General features: G+C 43.3%; 1 protein-coding gene across 1 annotated transcript in view; it reads left to right on the plus strand.

Moving 5' to 3' along the window:
• The window catches only part of FLT3 (fms related receptor tyrosine kinase 3), a 519,185-nt gene that overhangs the window by 369,302 nt on the left and 128,699 nt on the right, over positions 1–21,184 (plus strand). The window contains exon 9 of the mRNA XM_069202208.1: positions 17,064–17,232. Within this exon, the coding sequence (XP_069058309.1) occupies positions 17,064–17,232 (169 nt within the window). The remainder of the gene's footprint in view (positions 1–17,063; positions 17,233–21,184) is intronic.

The following is a 21,184-nucleotide window of genomic DNA, read 5'->3' on the forward strand; positions in this document are numbered from 1 at the left end:
GTGGGTGATAGTAGTAGAGAGCTGATTTACCAGAGTCCTGTCCTCCTCCTACTCCGCCCAGGCCCTCAGGATGCAGGATTGCCAAGACTTGCTCCTCCCATACTGTTAGTTGTGGGGGAGGAGGTGGTGGTCCACCGCTAGTCCTCTGTACGGCGAGCTCGTGTCTTACTGCAATGAAATGTACCTTCCCCCGTAGGTCATTCCACCTCTTCCTGATGTCATCCCTAGTTCTTGGGTGCTGTCCTACGGCATTGACCCTGTCCACGATTCTCTGCCATAGCTCAATCTTCCTAGCTGACGATAGATGCTGCACCTGTGTTACAAATAACTGTGGCTCCACCCTGGCTATTTCATCAAGGGGGGGTATCAAAACACATTCCCCCATCCATTTTCCATAGGGATTTTGACCAGAGAAACTATTGGACAGAATTACACCAAATTACCAAATTTGGCAGAAAGGCAGGTCCTGGTCTAGAATGCCACCTTTTGGTGTAATTCTGTTCAGTGGTTTTAGAGAAATTAAGGAAAATCTGAATTTGTATATATAGGGATGTAAAGGATTCACGACTCTGCTTGACAACGTGCTGAGATCTAATTGGCTGACAAGATTTCAACATCAGAAGCCCTTGAAGTGTTGTCAGACATTTTGTGACTCAGCTGAAGCTGAGTCAAAAAACAAGCAAAAAATAAAGAAAAGGGGGCTTGGCACTTAGCTCTGGTGGTGGGGTCCCAAAGGGCCCCCACAGGGCTAGAAAGCATTTTTTTTAAATTTCGGGCCGGATCCGTGTCAGAACTGTTGTAAAATAAAAAATACAAATTAAGCGCGGGCTTCCGCCCTTCATTAATATGAAGCCCCTTGGTGGGCCAAGTCCCAGGGGCATTTGTTTAAAAATGCTGGTGGGCTCCGGGCCCCACCCTGAATCCTGGGGACCACCACCCCTGAGGCAAAAATGTTTTATATAAGTGCGGGAGGCCGAATGGTCTCCCCCACAGCCCTGGGGACAACCACCTCCTCGGGCTACATTGATTTGTGAGCTGGGACCGTGTGGACCCCATTCCCCGGGGACCACCACCCTGGTGTAAAAATATTCTATCCTCCAAAGCACCGGGGACCACCACCTACCCGAGGCGACACTGAATTATGAGAGGGCGCCGCAAAGGTATCACCACTCCCCTGGGAGGGGATCACCACTCCCCGAGGCACATAATCAATAATGTAAAGGGGGCCTGTTTCGGACGCCCATTAGCCCTGAGGACCACCTCCTCCCCAGAGCTATGTGCACATTGGAGCCACTGATGGCCCTGGGGACTACCATCCACCAGGGCTGGCTCCTGTCATGTCCCGGGGTGCCCAACCCCAGAACATAGCTGTTTGCTGTGGCTTGGCAACAGCTCTGCAGCTGCAGCCAAGTCACAGCAAACACTTTGGGTTTTGAACACAGGACCTGTAAAGCAGGTCCCGCTATCAAAAAATAAAGCTTTCATCTATGTCCCCTCAGAGATTAAATGCTTCAGCAAGCAGGGAGCTGCTGTTAAAGCAGCTCTCTGCATATTGAAGCAATGGCACTGCAATGGAAGACTTAAGGATTCCCCTACGGTACCAGATAGCCCGTAAGGGCATTGTGTTAAATCACATTTTAAATAGATAAGGAGGGACCGCGGGGGAGCCCTTGAGTGCTCCCTAGTGGTCCCAGATAGTCCACAAAGGGCTATTAAAACAAAATAAAACCAATAGCTCACTGTGAAGGTTAGACCTTCACACTGAGCAGTCTGGGTTCAAGGCCAGCTGGACTCACTTCTCTCTTAAAAAACAAAATGACACATATATTTTTTATTTTAAATTGTACAGAATTATCTCATTCTAAGTGTATCATACATCAAATCCTAAAAACTCTCTCTCTCTCTCTCTCTCTCTCTCTCTCTCTCTCTCTTTCTCTCTCACTTTCTTTCTCTCTCTCTGACTCTCTTTCAATCAATGTCTCCCACTCACACATCCACTCAGACACTTAAACACCCATTCACAGACCCACTCAGACAGTTACACACCCACTCATAGACTCACTCAGACTCTCACATACCTACTCCTGGACCCACTGACACCCTCATACACCCACTCACAGATCCACGCACATACTGACACACCCACTAAAACACTGAGGTACGCACCCTCACACCCGGCAGACACTCTCACAGCCACTCACCCTGTCACACTTATTCTGACACCCAGATGGCCGCAGCCAACTTCTGCTGCACACAGCCAAAGGGCTGTGCACAGCATGGGGTTGGGTGGTTAGTGGGGTTGGCAACCTCCACTGCGCATAGGCAAAGTCCGTGCATGGTGCCAGGTTGGGTGCTTAAAAGGGGTTGGCCTCAGGGCCTGGCTGGCCAGGCCCTGTGGCCAACCACCGCCACGCAGGGCCAAAGGCTGTGCGCGGTGGTGGTTGGATTAACATACAGTAATGATAATTACTATGCATTAAAAAAAACATAGAGGCATGCCTTTCAAAGGTATATGCGTGGGTAAGGCATACGTTGATAAGACGTGTGGTTAAGACATGGTCATTGCTAAGACCGCATTTTAAAGACATATGTTGTTCCTGCATGCATGGCTCTGTCATACAAGCACGTGTAGTAGTATAAAAGCAGAAAATATTCAACAACACCAGCAGCAATGGCTGCTTTGATTCTATTTGACAAGTAGGGGCTTGTAGTGGTGTACTGTGTACTGTTTTGAAAGAGGACAAATAAAGAGGAGACCTACTAGTACTTATTAGTAGGTACTCTTTGACAAAAGGGCATTTTAGATTAGAGGCAAATAAAGTTAATGTCCGACTAAACAATCCTTTATTTCCCTTCTGTTCAGCCCTAAAAATAAAATAGCAAATTGCACTTCCCCCTTGTTTCTTATAGTTTGGGATTTTTTGACACTCTGAAAGTTATGGGTGAAGTCAGTCTCTCTTTCTGTATTGCAGCACACAGAAATGGGGCATAAATATGTACAACATAGGGGCAGAAGGCAATGGTAAGGAACTATGGTGGTATCCTGTCATGCTAAAGTAGAATAGACAGGAGTAACTTAGACAAAAGGAAGAAGATCATAATGTATACTAGTGTAAAAGCAGAAAATATTCAACATGACTTACCAACTGCACCAGCAGGAATGGTAGGTGTGGAGGCAGCTTTGATTCTATGTGACAAGTAGGTGTCTTTGGTGGTGCACTGTTGTGAAGAAGGACAAATCAAGTGGAGACTGAATAGTACTTATCAGTAAGTACTGTTTGTAAAAAGGGCTTTTTAGATTAGAGGCAAACAAATCTAGTGCCTGACTAAGCAATCCTTTATTTCCATTCAGTTCAACCCTAAAAATAAAATAGCAAATTGCGCTTCCCCTTTGCTTCTTACAGTTTTTAATTTTATTTGACATTCTGGAAGCTATGGGTAAAGTCAGCCTCCCTTTGTGTACTGCACCACACAGAGATGAAACATAGATATGTGCAAGAATTGTGAGATAAAGATGTCTTTCACTGTAACATTGGGTGCGGAAAAAGAGCTACAGACAGAGGAAGTTGGCTGCAAAAACAGGGAATATAAAAAACACAAGGGAATGTGTGACAATAACTCACAAAATGACATCAAGGGAAGTTGGGAAAATGAAAAATAAAGAATGCCATAATACACACTAGGAGGTAATAGTTAAAGTAAGAAATAAATAATAAACATTACTGACCAGCACCAGCAGGAATGTCTTCTGCGGCAGAGGCAGCATCACCACCACCTCTATTGCCTGGTTGGGACTTAGCTGGGCTGCTGCTGCCTTCCCCCTCTTGCCTGATGATTTTATTGTCTTCAGTTCTTCTGAAAGTTGGCAAGATAAAGAGGACAGTGATTAGTAGTAAGCTCTATAAAGGGGTATTCAAGCAAAGGATTGTCTGACTAACCAGTCCTCCTATTCTTCCATTCAGCCTAGTCCCTAAAATCAGTTTTCTTTCCTACACATTGTTTGCTACCTACAATGATATTGTTACTCCACTCGCTTCACACACTTTTCTTAGATGGACAGGTTCCCTTTCTGTACTTCACCTCAAGGAGACCGAGGATGCCAACAATAACACCCCGGATATCAGACTCCCCTAGTAACTAACATTCTGTAAGTGATCATCCCACAGCACCTTGAACACTGTAGAACACAATCCGGGATGTATGATTCACTTGATGTCCAGTTCACTATACACCCCTGCCAATCCTTCAGTTCCATATCTTCCCTGTCAGGCTGGCATTGACAACATGTCCCACTACTCTGTGGACCACATGCACAGTTCACACCCAAAAGTGTACAAAGAAGTCATGCTCACTCCTTTGAAATAAAGATAGTGGACGCAAGAACACTCTGTTGCAAAAAGTGCATTTATCTAATTTCTTAATGTGAATGGCACACATCATCATTAAAACCCCTGAAATGAACCCTGTTCACTGTGAACATGGTACTACACACACATAAATGAATGGCCTTTCTGAAGCTGAGGGCATGTCTGTCCCTATCATTTGCTGAAAACTGAAAAGGAGTGGGTCAAATAATTACTATTAGGAAAATATTATATACATATATATAACCTTTCCCATAGACAAAGAGATTTTTGTTTTGCTAATAATTTTGGTGCCGTTTGACGAATTTGACAAATCTTCACAAACATTTCTAGGAAAAGTGCCCTTTAGCCCTCTTTGTCTAGTTTCACATGGAAGGTTTCAGGGAGACCTGTCAAGCGGGGCCGAGAAAAAAGTGGGGTCCCAAACCACTTTTTCCCCTCATGAAATGTCTATGGGGATTTTGCAGTTTTTAGACACAACTTCAGCCCGAACTGCTGAATGGATTTACACCAAGTTTGGCAGAAAGCGAAATCTTGGTCCAGAAATATATTTTTTGTTATTTGGTACAAATGTGTTGTGTAGTTTTGGAGTTATTAAAGGAAAAAAATCTAGATATCTAGGGACGTGTATCCTTTGCAGATCCGTGGCTACCCATGGCTACCCATGGCGGATCCACGGCTACCCGCTGATCCAAGTGAAAAGCAAGGCCCTTATTGGCTAACTGCCACCTGAAAGGAATGTTGCAGCCATCATTTTGTTTCTTGGGTGGGCACCAGGGAGAAAGCATATATAAAATCCTGGGGTCAGGATAGAGGTAGCCTGACCCCTTAGGACACAAATGAGGGGTCTCTGAGGGAAATGGCCTAATATTTTTTGGGCCGCTCTGTGGACCCACTGTGGCGCCCAGTGCAACTCCTGGTGTAAATCTCCGATTGATCCACGTATCTGAAGCCAAATGGAAAAAAAACGAACCCACTCACACACCATACTCCTGCCGCCAAGGGACAAAGGCATGCACGGCGTTTTTTGTATTAAAGTTTGGTAATTATATATTACTTTACATTAAAAAAACATAGAAATTCACTGAAAAAACAAAGGTTATGGGGACGTTATAGTTAGTTTGACATTTTACCCAAACAAAACGATAGAAACTCAGCAGTTATAGTTATATTTATATTTATCTGAAGAAACTATAACTCATGCCATTAAGTAACTTTAGGCAACAAGTTATAGTTTCTTAACATAAGTATAAGTATAACTATAACTGCTCAACTTATATGGTTTTGTGTGCGGCAAACCCCTCACAGGGCCTTATGTTTTTTAAAGGGGAGGGTGCCACGTTTTTAATTTAACCTCTTTGCTGCCAGTCCTTTTCCCCCTCAGATGCCAGGCCTTTTTTTGGCTTTTTGGGACAGTTTGCGCTTAAACCTTGATAACTTTGTGTCTACATAAGCTACCCACGCCAAATGAGTATCCTTTTTTTCCAACATCCTAGGGATTCTAGAGGTAACCAAAGTTTGTGGGTTCCCCTGGAGGAGACCAAGATATTGGCCAAAATACTGCAAAACTTTTTTTTTTTTTCAAAACAACGGGAAAAAGGGCTGAAGAAGAAGGCTTGTGTTTTGTTTCCTGAAAATGGCATCAACAAAGGGTTTGTGATTCTAAAGTCACCATCTTCCCTGCTTTCAGGAACAGGCAGACTTCAATAAAAAAAAACATTTTTCAACACAATTTTGGCATTTTAGTGGAACATGCGCATTGTTACTATATTTTGTGCTTTTAGCCTTCTTCCACAGAAGACAGAAATGGGTACAAAACCAAGACTGGATCCTGGAAAGCTAACCAATTATTAAAGTAGATATAATTCTGTATTCAGCAAGGGGTCATTTGTTTAGATCCTACACAGTTTTCCCACAGAAAATAACACCTGAAATAAACTAATATTGAAATTGAGGTGAAAAAAACAGGCATTTTTCTCCACATTTTACTGCCATGTCAGATTTTCAAAAGCATACCATTAAGTCTGCTGGACTCTTCTGGTTGCGTGGATATGTAGGGTTTGTGGGTTCATCAAGAACCCTAGGTACCCAGAGCCAATAAATGAACTGCACCTTGCAATGGGTTTTCATTGTATGCCAGGTACACAGCAATTCATTTGCTGAAATATAAAGATTGAAAAATAGGTATCAAGGAAACCTTTGTATTTCCAAAATGGGCACAAGATAAAGTGTTGAGAAGCAGTGGTTATTTTCACATCTCTGAGTGTTTTTTGCAAAGTGCCTAGCTGTGAATTTTGGCCTCTAGCTCAGCCGGCACTGGGGAAACCTACCAAATCTATGCATTTTTTAAAACTAGACATCTAGGGAAATCCAGGATGGGGTGACTTGTGGGGCTCTCACCAGGTTCTGTTACCCAGAATCCTTTGCAAGCCTTGGCAAAAAAAAATAACACCTTTTCCTCACATTTTGGTGAGAGAAAGTTCTGTAATCTGAGAAAAGTCACAAATTTCCTTCCACCCAGCATTTCCCTAAGTCTCCCGGTAAAAATGGTACCTCACTTTTGTGAGTAGCCCTAGTGTGCACGACAGGAAATGCCCCAAAACACAACATGGACCCATCACATTTTTCCCAAAGAGAACAGACCTGTTTTTTTGGAAAGTGCCCAGCTGTGGATTTTGGCCTCTAGCTCAGCTGGCACCTATGGAAAACTACCAAACCTGTGCATTTCTGAGAACTAGACACCCAGGGGAATCCAAGATAGGGTGACTTGTGGGGATCTCACCAAGTTCTGTTACCCAGAATCCTTTGCAAACCTCAAAATGTGGCAAAAACACTTTTTCCTTATATTTCGGTGAGAGAAAGTTCTGGAATCTGAGACGAGCCACAAATTTCCTTCCACCCATCATTTCCTCAAGTCTCCTGATAAAAATGGTACCTCACTTGTGTGGGTAGCCCTAGTGCCCGCGACAGGAAATACCCCAAAACCCTACGTGGACACCAAACAATTATCAAATACAAAACTACCTATTTTTGCTGGGGGGCACCTGCATTGTTGGTCCTGGGCTCAGCAGCCATATAGGGAAACCTACTAAACCCAAACATTTCTGCAAACTAGATACCGAGGGAGTCCAGGGAGGTGTGTCTTGCGTGGATGCCCCAGTGTTTTCTTACCCAGAATCCTCAGCAAACCTCAAATTTAGCTAAAAAATCTAAATTTTCCCACATTTCTATGTGGGATCATCGCACCACAACAAATTTCCTACCACCCAACATTCCCCTCAGTCTCCTGGTAAAGATGACACCTCACTTGTGTAGGTGGACCAAGTGCCTGTGACAGGGAAGAGGCAAAAACATGTCAGAATTGAAGGGGAACCAAAGCAGGTCCAAAAGGTCAGTTTGAAAAAAAAGATTTTTTAGGCTGACAAGTGGGGCAGAATTTTTATCGGTATAGATGCAATAATGCTGTGTGGGATCACCACACCGGGACAAATTTCCTACCACCCAACATTCCCCTCAGTCTCCTGGTAAAGATGATACCTCTCTTGTGTAGGTGGGCCAAGTGCCTGTGACAGGGAAGAGCAGAAAACATGTTGAAATTGAAGGGGAAACAAAGCAGGCCCGAAAGGTCAGTTTGAAAAAAAACATTTTTAGGCTGACAAGTGGGGCAGAATTTCTATTGGTATAGATGCAATAATGCTGGGAAGTAGGAATTTTGTGGATTCCTGCAGATTTCACAAGGTTCCATCACAAAAATGTGGGAAAATGTGTGATTTCCAGGAAAGTTGGAGGTTTGCAGGGCATTGTGGTTAAGAAAATGGTGCGGTGCATGTGAAGCACACAACCCTGGACTCACCCAGATGTTCAGTTTTCAGATGTGTCTGGGTCTTGTAGATTTGTCTACATGGCAGCATCCCAAAGTCCAAAAAGTGCAGCCCTCACCATTCCAAGTGGGACAATTTTGCGAGTTAGACAAGCTCTCATGGCCCAAATATAAAACCAAATCCCCAAATAATCAATGTCCTCTTGCTTGCAGTGGGATAAGATGTTTTAGTGTGCGGGAGGAGAGCTGAAAGACTGTTACCTTCTTCAGTTGGGGTGGGGGGCATAACCATGCCCACACTGGTCGGTAGCCACCACTCCACTATTTGTATTTTTTTAATTCCATGGCATCTAGTAGGTTTTCTGCCCCCACCGGGAGTGGATGGGGGTAATTGCCCCATCTGCCCACCGGTGGGCAGAACAACTTTAGGCCCATTTATTTGGGGTGGGGGTACTGCCATACCCCCACCCTCTTTTACAAAAAAAAAATCTTCCCTTGTCTCTTGTGGGCTTTCTCCCCCCCTTGGGGGCAGAAGGGCCTTCCAAAAATAGGTCTATCTGCCCCCAAAGGGGGAAGATATGGCCAACAGTAATGTGCACCCATAGGGAGCGAACCTTGCCTAAGGGGCTGCCCCCCCAAACAAAAACACACACATTCAAACACTCCAATCCCTGGTGTTTAAGTGGTTTCTGCCCCCCTGGGGACAGATCAGCCTTATATAAATAGGTTGATCTGTCCCCAAGAGGGGCAGAAATGGCCTAAAATAAGTTTGTTCCCCCCAGGGGAGCGACCCTTGCCTAAGGGGTCACTTCCCTTGCGTGCAATTGGCGTAAAAAAAATCCCTGGTGCCTAGTGGTTTCCGTCCCCCTTGGAGGCTGATTGGCCTAATAAACATAGGCCGATCTGCCCCCGAAGGGGACAGAAATGACCTAAAATAAAATTGCCCTCCAGGGAAGCAACCCTTGCCTAGGGGATCGCTCTCCATCTGTAAAAAAGAAAAAAAAAATCCCTGGTGCATAGTGGTTTCTTTCCCCCTTGGGGGTAGATTGGCCAAGTGGGGGCAGAAATGGCTTAAAAAAAATTGCCCCCCAGGAAGCGACCCTTGCTCAAGGAGTCGCTCCACTTATATGTAAATATAAAAAAAAAACCTCTCTGGTGTTTAGTGGGCATTTCTGTAGCCCGATCGTGCAGAAATGCTTAAAGAGGCCTTTCCTTTCTTTCATGCCTCTCTGCCTGCCCCCAACCCCCGATCGGAAGAGAAATGCTTTCATTTCTCTTCTGCAGCGTGATGGGGGCGGCCTCAATCGTGCACTGACGTCATCAGACGTCACAGGGGGTAGGAGGGGTCAGGGTGGAAGGGGAAGCGATTCTCCTTCCAACCCTGCCCTAAGGGGGTGGGTGGGAAGCTCATGGGGGGAGTGCTGGCTGAAATGGCCCTAAATAAGTCTACCCCACAAGGGGAGCGACCCTTGTCTAAGGGGTTGCTCCTCTTACGTGAAACTGACCTAAAAAAATAAATCCTGGCGTCTAGTGGTTTCTGCCCCCCTTGGGGGCAGAAATGGCATATTTTGCCCCCAGGGAAGCGACTCTTGTATAAATGTTTTTTTTTGTTTTTAAACAAAAAAAATTATCCCTGTGTCTAGAGGTTTCTGCCCCCCGGGGCAGATCGGCCTAATGAGAATAGGTCAATATGCTGGCCTTCAAAACAATTTGCCCGCCTGGGGAGCGGCCCTTGCCGAAGGGGCCGCTCCCCTTATGTGTAAATAAAAAAGAAAAATCCCTAGTGTCTAGTGGGCATTTCTGCTGCCCAGTCACTTCACGATCGGGCAGCAGAAATGCTGAGAGAGAAATCAAAGAAAAGGAAAGGCCTTTCCTTTGATGCCTCTCCCGCCCCACCACCTGATTGGAAGAGAAATGCTTTTGCATTTCTCTTCCGATCGGCTCTCGAAGCTGAGCTTCCAGCGAAGTGGGGGCGACCTCTGATGAGGTCAGCTCGCGATCGCTTGCTGACGTCATCAGATGTCACTGGGATGGGGGTTAGTGGGTGGGAGTGGAAGGGGAAGCGATTCCCCTTCCATCCCTGCCCAGGGGAGGGGGGTGTTTGGCCAGCACTCCCACAGAGGGCTCAATGGAGGACGTAAGGGTTATGTCTTCTGCACCCGAGCGGTACAAACGAGGACATAAATGTTACATCCTGGGCACCCAAGGGGTTAAAAAAAATCCACAAGATGACCATAATCATCTTCTGAAAATACGCCACTTCCCTCCTGGAGGGAGAGTTCCTCACTAAATGTGGGTAAAGAACTGCCTTCCCCATTTTAAACAGCAGAGAAATCTCTGCTGCATCCAGGTTTTTTGAAAGACCACTAAACGTGCCCGGCAACATCAGTTTGGCATGCTATCTAAAATAGTGAAATACCTCATATCAGCAAAAGATTACATAAATCTTTGAAAGCCTGGGCTTTGCATAAGCACGAGTTGATACAGATAACTGTATTGGTGCTGGTGCATGGCATAATATTCCTGCCACTGGAGAGTTTCGGAGTTTTAAATGGAAGATCCAGCCCAAAACAAAAAATAATTCACTGTTTTCGACATAATAGGAACCTTGTTATTTGAATTCTTCTGCAATGCTCTTGATGCCATATAATTATGGTATGCCATGTAAATAGACAACCAAATTAACAGAGTGTTTACAGACCTCTCCAAAGTCTCTCTGTGGCAACATTTTGGTACTACATAAAGTGCACCCCTTACCCCCCGAAGCCATCAGCACGTTGCACAAAGAACAAAGACGGTGATTGGCATCACTTACATTGAAAAAGGTGGAAATCGTAAAAAAAACTCCACAAAACAAAAACAAGCGAAAGGCGTTATAAATGAAAGCAGGAGAAAAGAGGAGGGTAGATGAAAGATGAGGAGTAGTACTGAAGTGAATGTGTGACTACCATGCCAGAAGTTATATTTTACCTCTTAAGACATCCCATACAAGGAGATATTGTGCAAATACTGTAAATGCTATGGATATCAACTTGACTCATTGGCACATTTTATATGGATATGTCTTCTGAAGGAAAGAACTACACATTGAACTCTTGGTTTCCACGTTATTGTGCAGAAGTTGGCTATAGATTTAATTCACCTAAGTAAATAGTTTTTTATTTTGGTGGTAACATGTGGGACAAAATATGCAGTGCAATATCAATTCTGTTTTTGTTCTACTTAGATACTGGCGCGGTCCAGTGTCTCATTTTGATTGCGTGGTCCCACTCTGGCACCAGTCAAGAGCATGGCAGCTGTGGTAGACTTTCCTTTCCCTACAGCAACCAATCCTGGAGCAGCTCTCATGCTGCTTGTAATAGTAATCTGCATGAAAATAGCTTCAGGATTGATTGGAGTGGCCTAACCCAGCGCACCTTTAGAGATTGGGGGCCTGTGGCTGGTGAAGTCAGCCCAGCTTTAAACAGCTCGGATTATTGCAGACTGATGTGCACATGTCGGGCTGGTCATTGCAAGATGGCTGGCCAATCGAAAATGCGCATTTTGAGCTTTAGGTGAGGAGTCATCCCTGCTGTCAATCAGCCGGAATGGCCCCGCCCCTGCTCTCACACTTTGTCTGCACCGCCAGTGGTGCTTTAAAATAAAATGGTAATAACCATTTTATTCATGTGTTTTCTGCTGCACTGTCAGCAGGTGGACGACTCTCTTCTGCTCTAAAGGAGGAACCGCCATGTGTGCTTTCCTTATGTGTAACCACCATTTGGTAAATAACCACAAATTTGCCGGTTTTTCAGCAATCACCAATGTCATGGACCCATGCAGTAATTCCCACCAACCCTCCCCATGGGAATTCATTTGCTTTGGCAGCAGTTCCATAATAATGGTCAATTATTTGTGTGAGTAAATCCCATTTCAAATCCTATTTATGAGGCCAAAATCCAGATCTCTTTAGAATCAGATAGGGGAAGTCCTTTCAACAATAAAGTAATTAAATTGCTATGTGCAGCATTGCACATTGAGCAGAAGTTGCATTGAAGCATCAGGACTAGTGGAGCAGATGAATGGTACTTTGAAAGTCAAGAGTTGCAAAGATGCGTGCGTCCATGAATCTGAAATGGCCCCATGCACTGCCTTTAGGGCTGATGACAATGAGAAACACACCCGACAGTAAGACAGGATTGTTGCCGCATGAGATTCTTATTGGCTGAGCCATGAGGTTGCCAGTGGTGCCTTCAAATGCACTTGTCAACATTACAGATGATATGGTGTTGGACTACTGCAAAGGTCAGGCAGATGTGGTTCGCTCTTTCTCGCAGCAGGTGGAGGCCACCACACTGCCACCAATCCATGACCCAGGTCACAACCTGAAAGCCGGTGACTGGGTTGTGGTCCGGAAACACATGAGGAAAACATGTTTGGAGACTCATTGGAAGGGTCCTTTCCAGGTAGTTCTGACAACTACCACAGCTGTGAAGTGCGCTGGAGTTCTGAACTGGATCCACAAAAGCCATACAAAGAAAGTGGCATGTCTTTTGGACAATGAAGAAGAGTTGTTGAGAATACCAACAACAAAATAAGTCTCAGGGCTGGAAGGAGAAAAAGAGGAACTGAGAGCGGATCTGAACCCATTGAGGACGGTTCAGTCAATCCTGTGAGAGACGAAGGAGAAGACCTTCAGGAAGGTGATAGTGAGCCTATCTCAATTGAGGCACCAGGAGAACCTAGTCAGAGGAGGGCTTTCCCAGAAGTAGACGATTTTGAGAGACAAACAGAGCAGTTGCCACACCCGAGGGGGAAGGAGTTGAGGTGGATCAAAGCCATTGTGATCTTACTCCTCCTGAACCCGTTGCAGGTCTGTCAAGAGACAACACCACATAGCAAGGAGAAGTTACAAGTCCAACACTGAAAAGAGTGTTGCCGAAGGGTCCACTGAAAGGAGACAAGTGGCCGGAGTCACAAGCAAAGAGAAAGGAAGCAGTTGTTGAAACAACAATCGAAAAAGAAGTAGTTACAACAAGGAGAGAAGATCTAAGTGAAGGAGAATTGAATGGAGATCGAAAGTTGAAAAGAAAGAGACTAACAGGTCAAAGATATGCAGGTCCTAAATGGGAGTATGCAACTACAAGTGAATCACAAAGGGAATTTTTGTCTTTTTGTTTTGACCGCGACGTTCCAGGTCAATATTTTGGCACTTAAATGAAGCTAAAGAATTGAACTGTTGAGAAATATTTTTAAAGAGAATACAGAGAAAAAAAGACTGTTAAAAGTAACCGGAAAAGACTTTGATAACCTGATTTGACTTTTGAAACCTGATTTTGACAAGCTGCTAAACCGATTTTTGTCAAAGGATCATGGAAGTGAGAGCTGTAAATAACTACTGAAAGAAGATTAAAGATTTTTATTTTTATTTTGCTGCATTTTTATAAATTTTCTCTTCTGCTTTCTGATTCTTTGCAGATCATGAGTAACATTAATCAGCAGGGTGGGAAGATTGGGTGCTTTAAATACATGAGTATTGGTTTGGCAATTGTATGTGTGATATTGTTTGTGATACTGATTGTGGGTTTGACTGATCTTGACAAGAGTAAAGACAACCATACTTCAGCTTTAGAGTCAACCACTGCAATAACAGCTATGGAGAAGTTTAGGTTAGATGAGAAGAATCTGCACAAGGGTACTAATGCACAAGATGAACTTTCTTCTAATGTTTTCTATTGCTTGCTGAGTGAGTATGTTGAGACGATAGATGCGAAGAATTGCTTTGTGTGTACGCAGATTTCCTCATCAGTCGAAGAAGGAGTTACTTATCATAGCTTGCCTCTTACTTATGGGATAAGTTATAGTTTGTTATGAACAAGATTCTATAACCAAGAGTGCATTCAGTACTTTTACTCCAACCACGACATAGTGTTTTCGTTTGTCCCTATCATTAGGTATTTAAGTAGAATAGCTAAGGATAATGACATAGTATTAGTTAGAGGTTTCTTTGAGCCTACATTAACTTTTGGCACAGCTTATGCTCACAGAAATAACCTAACATGCTTGCTTACACCTTTAGAAAAGAGCTTCTTAGATCACTTAGATGACAGGAGAAAGGCATTGAAGGAGAAATTAGAAAAAGGGTTAGAGAAGAGAACTTATAAGAATGATTATGCTTCTAGTGCAATAAAACACAAGGGAAATTAGCTGTAGATGCACAACACGTAGGGAAGCTTTGTGTATATAGGCCTAAATCTCTCACTGACACTTTATTTGTGGGAACGAGTGAATAGAGGTGTTTTTGTTTCAGAGTAAATGGACATTTATGTTGAATGGACAGGATCCAGCGATTCCTGGGGTATATTACATCTGTGGTCCTAATGCTTATTATAGTCCTCCAAGAGGATGGTATAGTATATGTTATTTGGGGATAGTTTTCCAAAAGTTTTTTCAACTTGACGACTTAAAGACATTTACAAAAGTGACTGAGTTACATCATTTTAGTCAGAGGAGAGAGTCTCCTTCTGGTATAGTGGGAGATATACTTGGAGCAATAGTTCCTTCAGTGGGAGTCGTTCTGAATTCGATAAAGATTCAAAAGGTGTCTACTATATTGTGGAGAACATACTAACACATTTTTCAGGAGCCATACTCCTGATAGATACTGAATTAGCTGCTGAAAGAGCTATGACTCTTCAGAACCGCCTTGTGTTAGACATTCTTTTAGCGAAGGATGGCAGAGTTTGTAAAATGAATAATTCTAGGTATTGTTGTCCGTTCATTCCTGACAATGGAAAAGAAATTAGAAGCTTACTTACTAGTCTGACTAATGAGAGTGCTGATTTGAAACAATTGAAGGAACCAGGTGTTTGGGAGAAAGTTGGTAGGGGATTTGCTTCAGTGGGAAATTGGCTCAGGAACATTGGGAAAGGGATATTATTGACAATAATACAGGGAATATTAATTATTGTGGTTTGCTTAATTGGAATATGGGGATATGTAAATTATGTAAAAGAATTAAATTGAAACGGACAAAGAATAAAAAGATGAGGGAAGAAAAGAAAAGGGAAAAATCGTTTAGGGAAAATGCAAAAAGAGGACAAAGATTTGAGGGGACTGAAATGACAGAATTTTAGCTGATGCGAAAATTTGTGAAAGAAGTTTAGTGTGATGACACATTTAGTCATCAGAGGATGGATTGTTAGCACAGGAGTTTTTAATAAAAATATGAATGAATATTCATATGTTTTGATTATTGAATTTGAGTAGAAAATGCAGTAATCTAGAGAAAAATAATGCACACGTTTGAAAGTGTGACCACGTGAGTGGGCGCCAATGTTCATGAAGTGTACTTATTAAAGGCTTATTAAAATGAAATGATGAGCTTATGTTTGATTAATGTAGTAATACACCATATTAAGGGTTATGTATTATGTATTAGCTCGTTGTAGGCATTAACTTAGAGGAGATCTTGGCCTAGTTGCACGGCCTCATGTCAAGCTGTATTTCTTAAACGTTTAATAAAATGTCTGCTTAGAGAATTAAATTGTGATTTTCCACTGTGCTGACCTATTGTGCTGGTAGCTAAAAGTCTTTCTCATGAGAACTGCTTGCTAGAAGATGCTGTTCTTGCTAAATATAACATTGTGAATGTAATGTGTGTGTAAGACTGACTTTCTCAGGCGAGAACAATGAATACACTGACTGGAGTATTAGCTGCAACAGTATTGTTACCTGATGAGCCGGATGATGAGGACATTACGGAAGGAGACAATCATAGACATGTGAACCGTGTACTAGTAGAAATGTAGATTTTAAATTTAAGTTTTATTGGACAAATTGCGAACATGCGATCCCTTGACCAATAGGGACTTGGGAAGTAGTTCTAGGGAATCTAACTTAGCCAGACTGCACTGAGAAGAAGACACCATTTTGCATTTGCCTTTTGCCTAGTCTACTTGCCCATTTTCTTTCTTGCCGAAAGGCCATTATTTTCTTGAGCGTCTTGAGAAGAGACATGCTTAACTTTAATGTTCAAAGACTTTGCCTTTTCTGAACTTTGATGCTGAATCCTGATGCCTTGCTGACCAGACTGATGTCCTGGTGACGAAGACTTTAACAGATTGCTGATTGTTTTGCTATGTCTATTTGATTTTCTTACTAGGTACTACCTGCGCTATTTTCATAGAGCCATAGTTATATGTTTTTCCAAATTTGTGTTGACTAAGTTGTTTTGCATGAAGCCCAAACATGCTAATTCTAATCTGCTGTTAGTTAGAATCTTCACTAATGAAAGTTAATACACGGAGTAACATTTGATGTATTTTCTTTGCTGAATCTAAATTTATGTAATATAATTTGCACAGTTGTTCTTGTTATTACTTTGCACTGTAACTTTAGAATGGGTGGTAGTTCAAGCCTTGAATAGATTGCATTTCTTTTGTCGATTTCGGACAGCCAGTGTTGTTTCTGTATGTTTATCATTTGATTTTGAGATTATTTTACTTGACATTAACATTGTTAATGTAGGGAAATAAGTATTCTAACTTTTACAAGAAGGTGTGGTTATTCATGACTGCGAGGTCATGGTGTGTGACAATTACTGACTCATATTGATTACTAATGTTATTGATTGTTAGTGATTATTGATTTGCACATGCTGGATATATGGTGGGAACATCTTAAGCGCGGTCAAAAAGTTCATCAGCCTATTCGTATTCCCTTATAAGTTTACTTACTGAGGTCAGACGTGCCAACACACTTGAAAAAGAGTGTTAATTAAAGTTAAAGTATAGATGATTCATTATCTCACCCACTTAAGGAAAACAAAATATAGGAGAGTTGCTGTAATAAAAAACACATCTAATTTAACACTCAAATATTTTCTCTTTTGTTCTTAGATAAAGGATTTATAAACATATCCGCATCAAATGAAGAGCATGAAATTCATGTGAATGAAGTATTCTGTTTTGAAGTTAGTCTCATGGCGTACCCAAAGCCTCAATGCATTTGGTCTTCACCACTGACAGACTTTTCTTGTGAACTTATCAACAGTGATGATGGATACAGGTAAAATGAACACTGTAAGCACTACAGATGAACTTTGCAAACATGTTGTTTTATATAACCAACATTACTTTTTCATCTGCCGCTTATAATGTATTGTCCTGTTGACAACAAAGTATCAGTAGAGCTGGGATCCAAATCACACGAGCAACTATTTCGAGTGGATGCCCTGATTCATGTGCAGGATCACCCATGAAAAAGATTTGGCAATGATCACATACCTCAGATTCTTGAATCATAGACAGGCCACATTTATTAATTTTATTTAGTAATAACTAACCTTAGACGTAACCATCTCGTCCTGCACCCGGCTCAAAGGGGGAGCGTCAGCGCTCCCCCCATGAGGAACCCACCCACCCCCTCAGGGCAGGGATGGAAGGAGAATTGCTCTCCCTTCCACCCCGATCCCTCCTGCCCTCTGACGACGTCAGCGCGCGATCCTTTCCTTTCATGTCTCTTTGAGAATTTCTGCATGATCGGGCTACAGAAGTGCCCACTAGACACCAGGAAGGTTTTTTTAAAACTATTTACATATAAGTGGAGCGACTCCTTGAGCAAGGGTCGCTCCACAAGGGATATTTTTTTAGGCCATTTCTGCCCCCCCCTTGGGGGCAGATCGGCCTATTTGTATTAGGCCAATCTGCCCCCAGAGGGGGCAGAAACCACTAGACAATAGGGAATTTTTTTCCATGTCATTTACATGCAAGGGGAGCAACCCCTGAGGCAAGGGACGCTCTTCTGGGGGTGATTTTATTTTAGGTCATTTCTGCCCCCTTTGGGGGGCAGATCGGCCTATTTTTCTTAGGCCGATCTGTCCCCAGAAGTGGCAGAAACCACTTAGGCACCAGGTATTGGTGTGTGTGTATTTTGTTTGGCTTAGGCCAATCTGCCCCAGAGGGGAGCAGAAACCACTAGACACCAGGGAATTTTTTTGCACAAATTTCACGCAAGGGGAGCGACCCCTTAAACAAGGGTCACTCCCCTGAGGAGGCAAATTTATTTTAGGCCATTTCTGCCCCCCTTGGGGGCAGATTGGCCTATTTCTATTAGGCCATTCGGGCCCCAAAGGGGACAGAAACCACTTAGGCACCAAGTATTGGTGTGTGTGTGTATTTTGTTTGGGGGGGTAGCCCCTTGGGCAAGGGTCACTCCCATGGGGGCACATTACTGTTGGCCATTTCTGTCCCTCTTGGGGGCAGATCGGCCTATTTTTGGAAGGCCCATCTGCCCCCAAGGGGGAGGTCGAAAAGACCAACAGGGACCAGGGAAGAATTTCTTTTTTTGAAAAAGGTTGGGGGTATGGCCATACCCCCACCCCAAATAAATGGGGCTAAAGTTGTTCTGCCCACCGGTGGGCAGATGGGGCAATTATCCCCGATCAACTCCCCGGGGGGCAGAAAGCCTACTAGATGCCAGGGAATTAAAAAAAATAGTGAGGTGGTGGCTACCAACCACTATGGGCATGGTTATGCCCCCACCCCACCTAAAGGGGGTAACAGTCTTTCAACTCTCCCCTGCACACTAAAACATCTTATCCCACAGCAAGCAAGAGGACGTTTGATTATTTTGGGTTTTGGTTTTACATTTGGGCCATGAGAGCTTGTCTAACTCTCAAAATCGTCCCACTTGGAATAGTGAGGTCTGCACTTTTTGGACTTTGAGACGCTGCCATGTAGAAAAATCTACAAAACCTAAACACAGCTGAAAACTAAACATCAGGGTGAGTCCAGGGTGGTGTGCTTCACATGCACCCTGCACCATTTTCCTACCTACAATGCCATGCAAACATCCAACTTTGCTTGAAATCACACATTTTCCCTAAAAAAAATTGCCGGAATCTGCAGGAATCCGCAAAATTCCTACCACCCAGCATTGTTGCATCTATACTGATAAAAAATTCTGCCCCACTTGTCAGCCTAAAAACGTTCTTTTTCAAACTGCCCTTTTGGACCCACTTTGGTTTCCCCTCAATTTCAACCTGTTTTTGGCTCTTCCTGCCACAGGTACTTGGCCCACCTACACAAGTGAGGCATTATTTTAATCAGAAGATTGAGGTGAACATTGGGTAATAGGAAATTTGTGCCGGTGCGGTGATCCTACACATAAATGTGAGAAATATGTGATTTCTTTAGCTAAATTAGAGGTTTGCTGAGGATTGTGGGTAAGAAAACACTGGGATACACGCAAGTCACACCTCCCAGTACTCCCTCGGGTGCCTAGTTTTCAGAAATGTCTGGGTTTGGTAGATTTCCCTAGATGGCTGCTGAGCCCAGGACCACAAATGCAGGAGCCCCCCGCAAAAACAGGTAGTTTTGTATTTGATCATTTTGATGTGTTCACATAGTGTTTTGGGGTTGGGGCATTTCCTTTCGCGGGCACTAGGCTTATCCACACAAGTGGGGTACCATTTTTATTGGGAGATGTTGGGGAATGCTGGGTATAAAAATGTTTGTGGTCCCCCTCAGATTCCAGAATTTTTCTGCACCGCAATGTGAAGAAAAAGTGTATTTTTTTGCCAAATCTTGAGGTTTGCTAAGGATTCTGGGTAATAGAACCGGGAGAGAGTGCCACAAGGTTCTCCATCCTGGGTTCCCCAAGAGGTCTAGTTTTCAGAAATGTCCAAGTTTGCTAGGTTTTCCTAGGTGCCGGATGAGCTAGAGGCCAAAATCCACAACTAGGCACTTTGCAAAAAACAGGTCAGTTTCCTTTGGGAAATTGTGATGTGTCCATGTTGTGTTTTGTAGCATTTCCGGCCGAGGGGCACTAGGCCTACCCACACAAGTGAGGTACCATTTTTATCAGGAGTCTAGAAGAAATGCTGGGTAGAAGTAAATGTGTGGCTCCTCTCAGATTCCTGAACTTTCTGCCACTGAAATGTGAGAAAAAAGTAGTTTTTTTGCCAAATTTTGAGGTTTGCAAAGGATTCTGGGTAACAGAACCTGGTGAAAGCCCGACAATGAACCCCATTCTGAATTCCCCTAGGAGTCTAGGTATAAAGAATGCACAGGTTTGGTAGGTTTCCCTAGGTTCTGGTTGAGCTAAAGGACACAATCCACAGCTAGGCACTTTCCTAAAAACACGTCAGATTTCAATGTAAAAATGTGATGTTTCCAAGTTGAGTTTCCTGTCACGGGAATTAGGCCTACCCACACAAGTGAGGTACCATTTTTATCGGGAGTCTAGGGGAAATGCTGGGTAGAAGTAAATTTGTGGCTCCTCTCAGATTCCTGAACTTTCTGTCACTGAAATGTGAGAAAAAAGTAGTTTTTTTGCCAAATTTTGAGGTTTGCTAAGGATTCTGGGTAACAGAACCTGGTGGCAGCCCGACAGTGAACCCCATTCTGAATTCCCCTAGGAGTCTAGGTTTAAGGAATGCACATGTTTGGTAGGTTTCCCTAGGTGCCGGTTGAGCTAAAGGCCACAATCCACAGCTAGGCACTTTCCTAAAAACATGTCAGATTTCAATGTAAAAATGTGATGTGTCCAAGTTGCATTTCCTTTCACGGGCATTAGGCCTACCCACACAAGTGAGGTACCATTTTTATCGGGAAACTTGGGCGAACACAGAATAGTAGAACAAGTGTTATTCCCCTTGTCTTTCTTCACATTTTTTCCTTCCAAATGTTAGACAGTGTGTAAAAAAGCCCTGTAAGTCACATGCTAGTATGGAGACCCCGGAATTCAGAGATGTGCAAATAACCACTGCTTCTCAACACCTATTTTGGAAATACAAAGGTTTCCTTGATTCATATTTTTCACTCTTTATATTTCACCAAATCATTTGCTGTTTGCCCGATATACAATAAAAACCCCTTGAAAGGTGCAGCTCCTTTATTGGCTCTGGGTACCTAGGGTTCTTCATGAACCTACAAGCCCTATATATCTCCACAACCAGAAGAGTCCAGCAGATATAACGGTATATTGCTTTTGAAAATCTGACATAGCGGGAAAAAGT

Source organism: Pleurodeles waltl, chromosome 8, assembly GCF_031143425.1.
Source record: "Pleurodeles waltl isolate 20211129_DDA chromosome 8, aPleWal1.hap1.20221129, whole genome shotgun sequence".
Lineage (NCBI taxonomy): Eukaryota > Metazoa > Chordata > Amphibia > Caudata > Salamandridae > Pleurodeles > Pleurodeles waltl.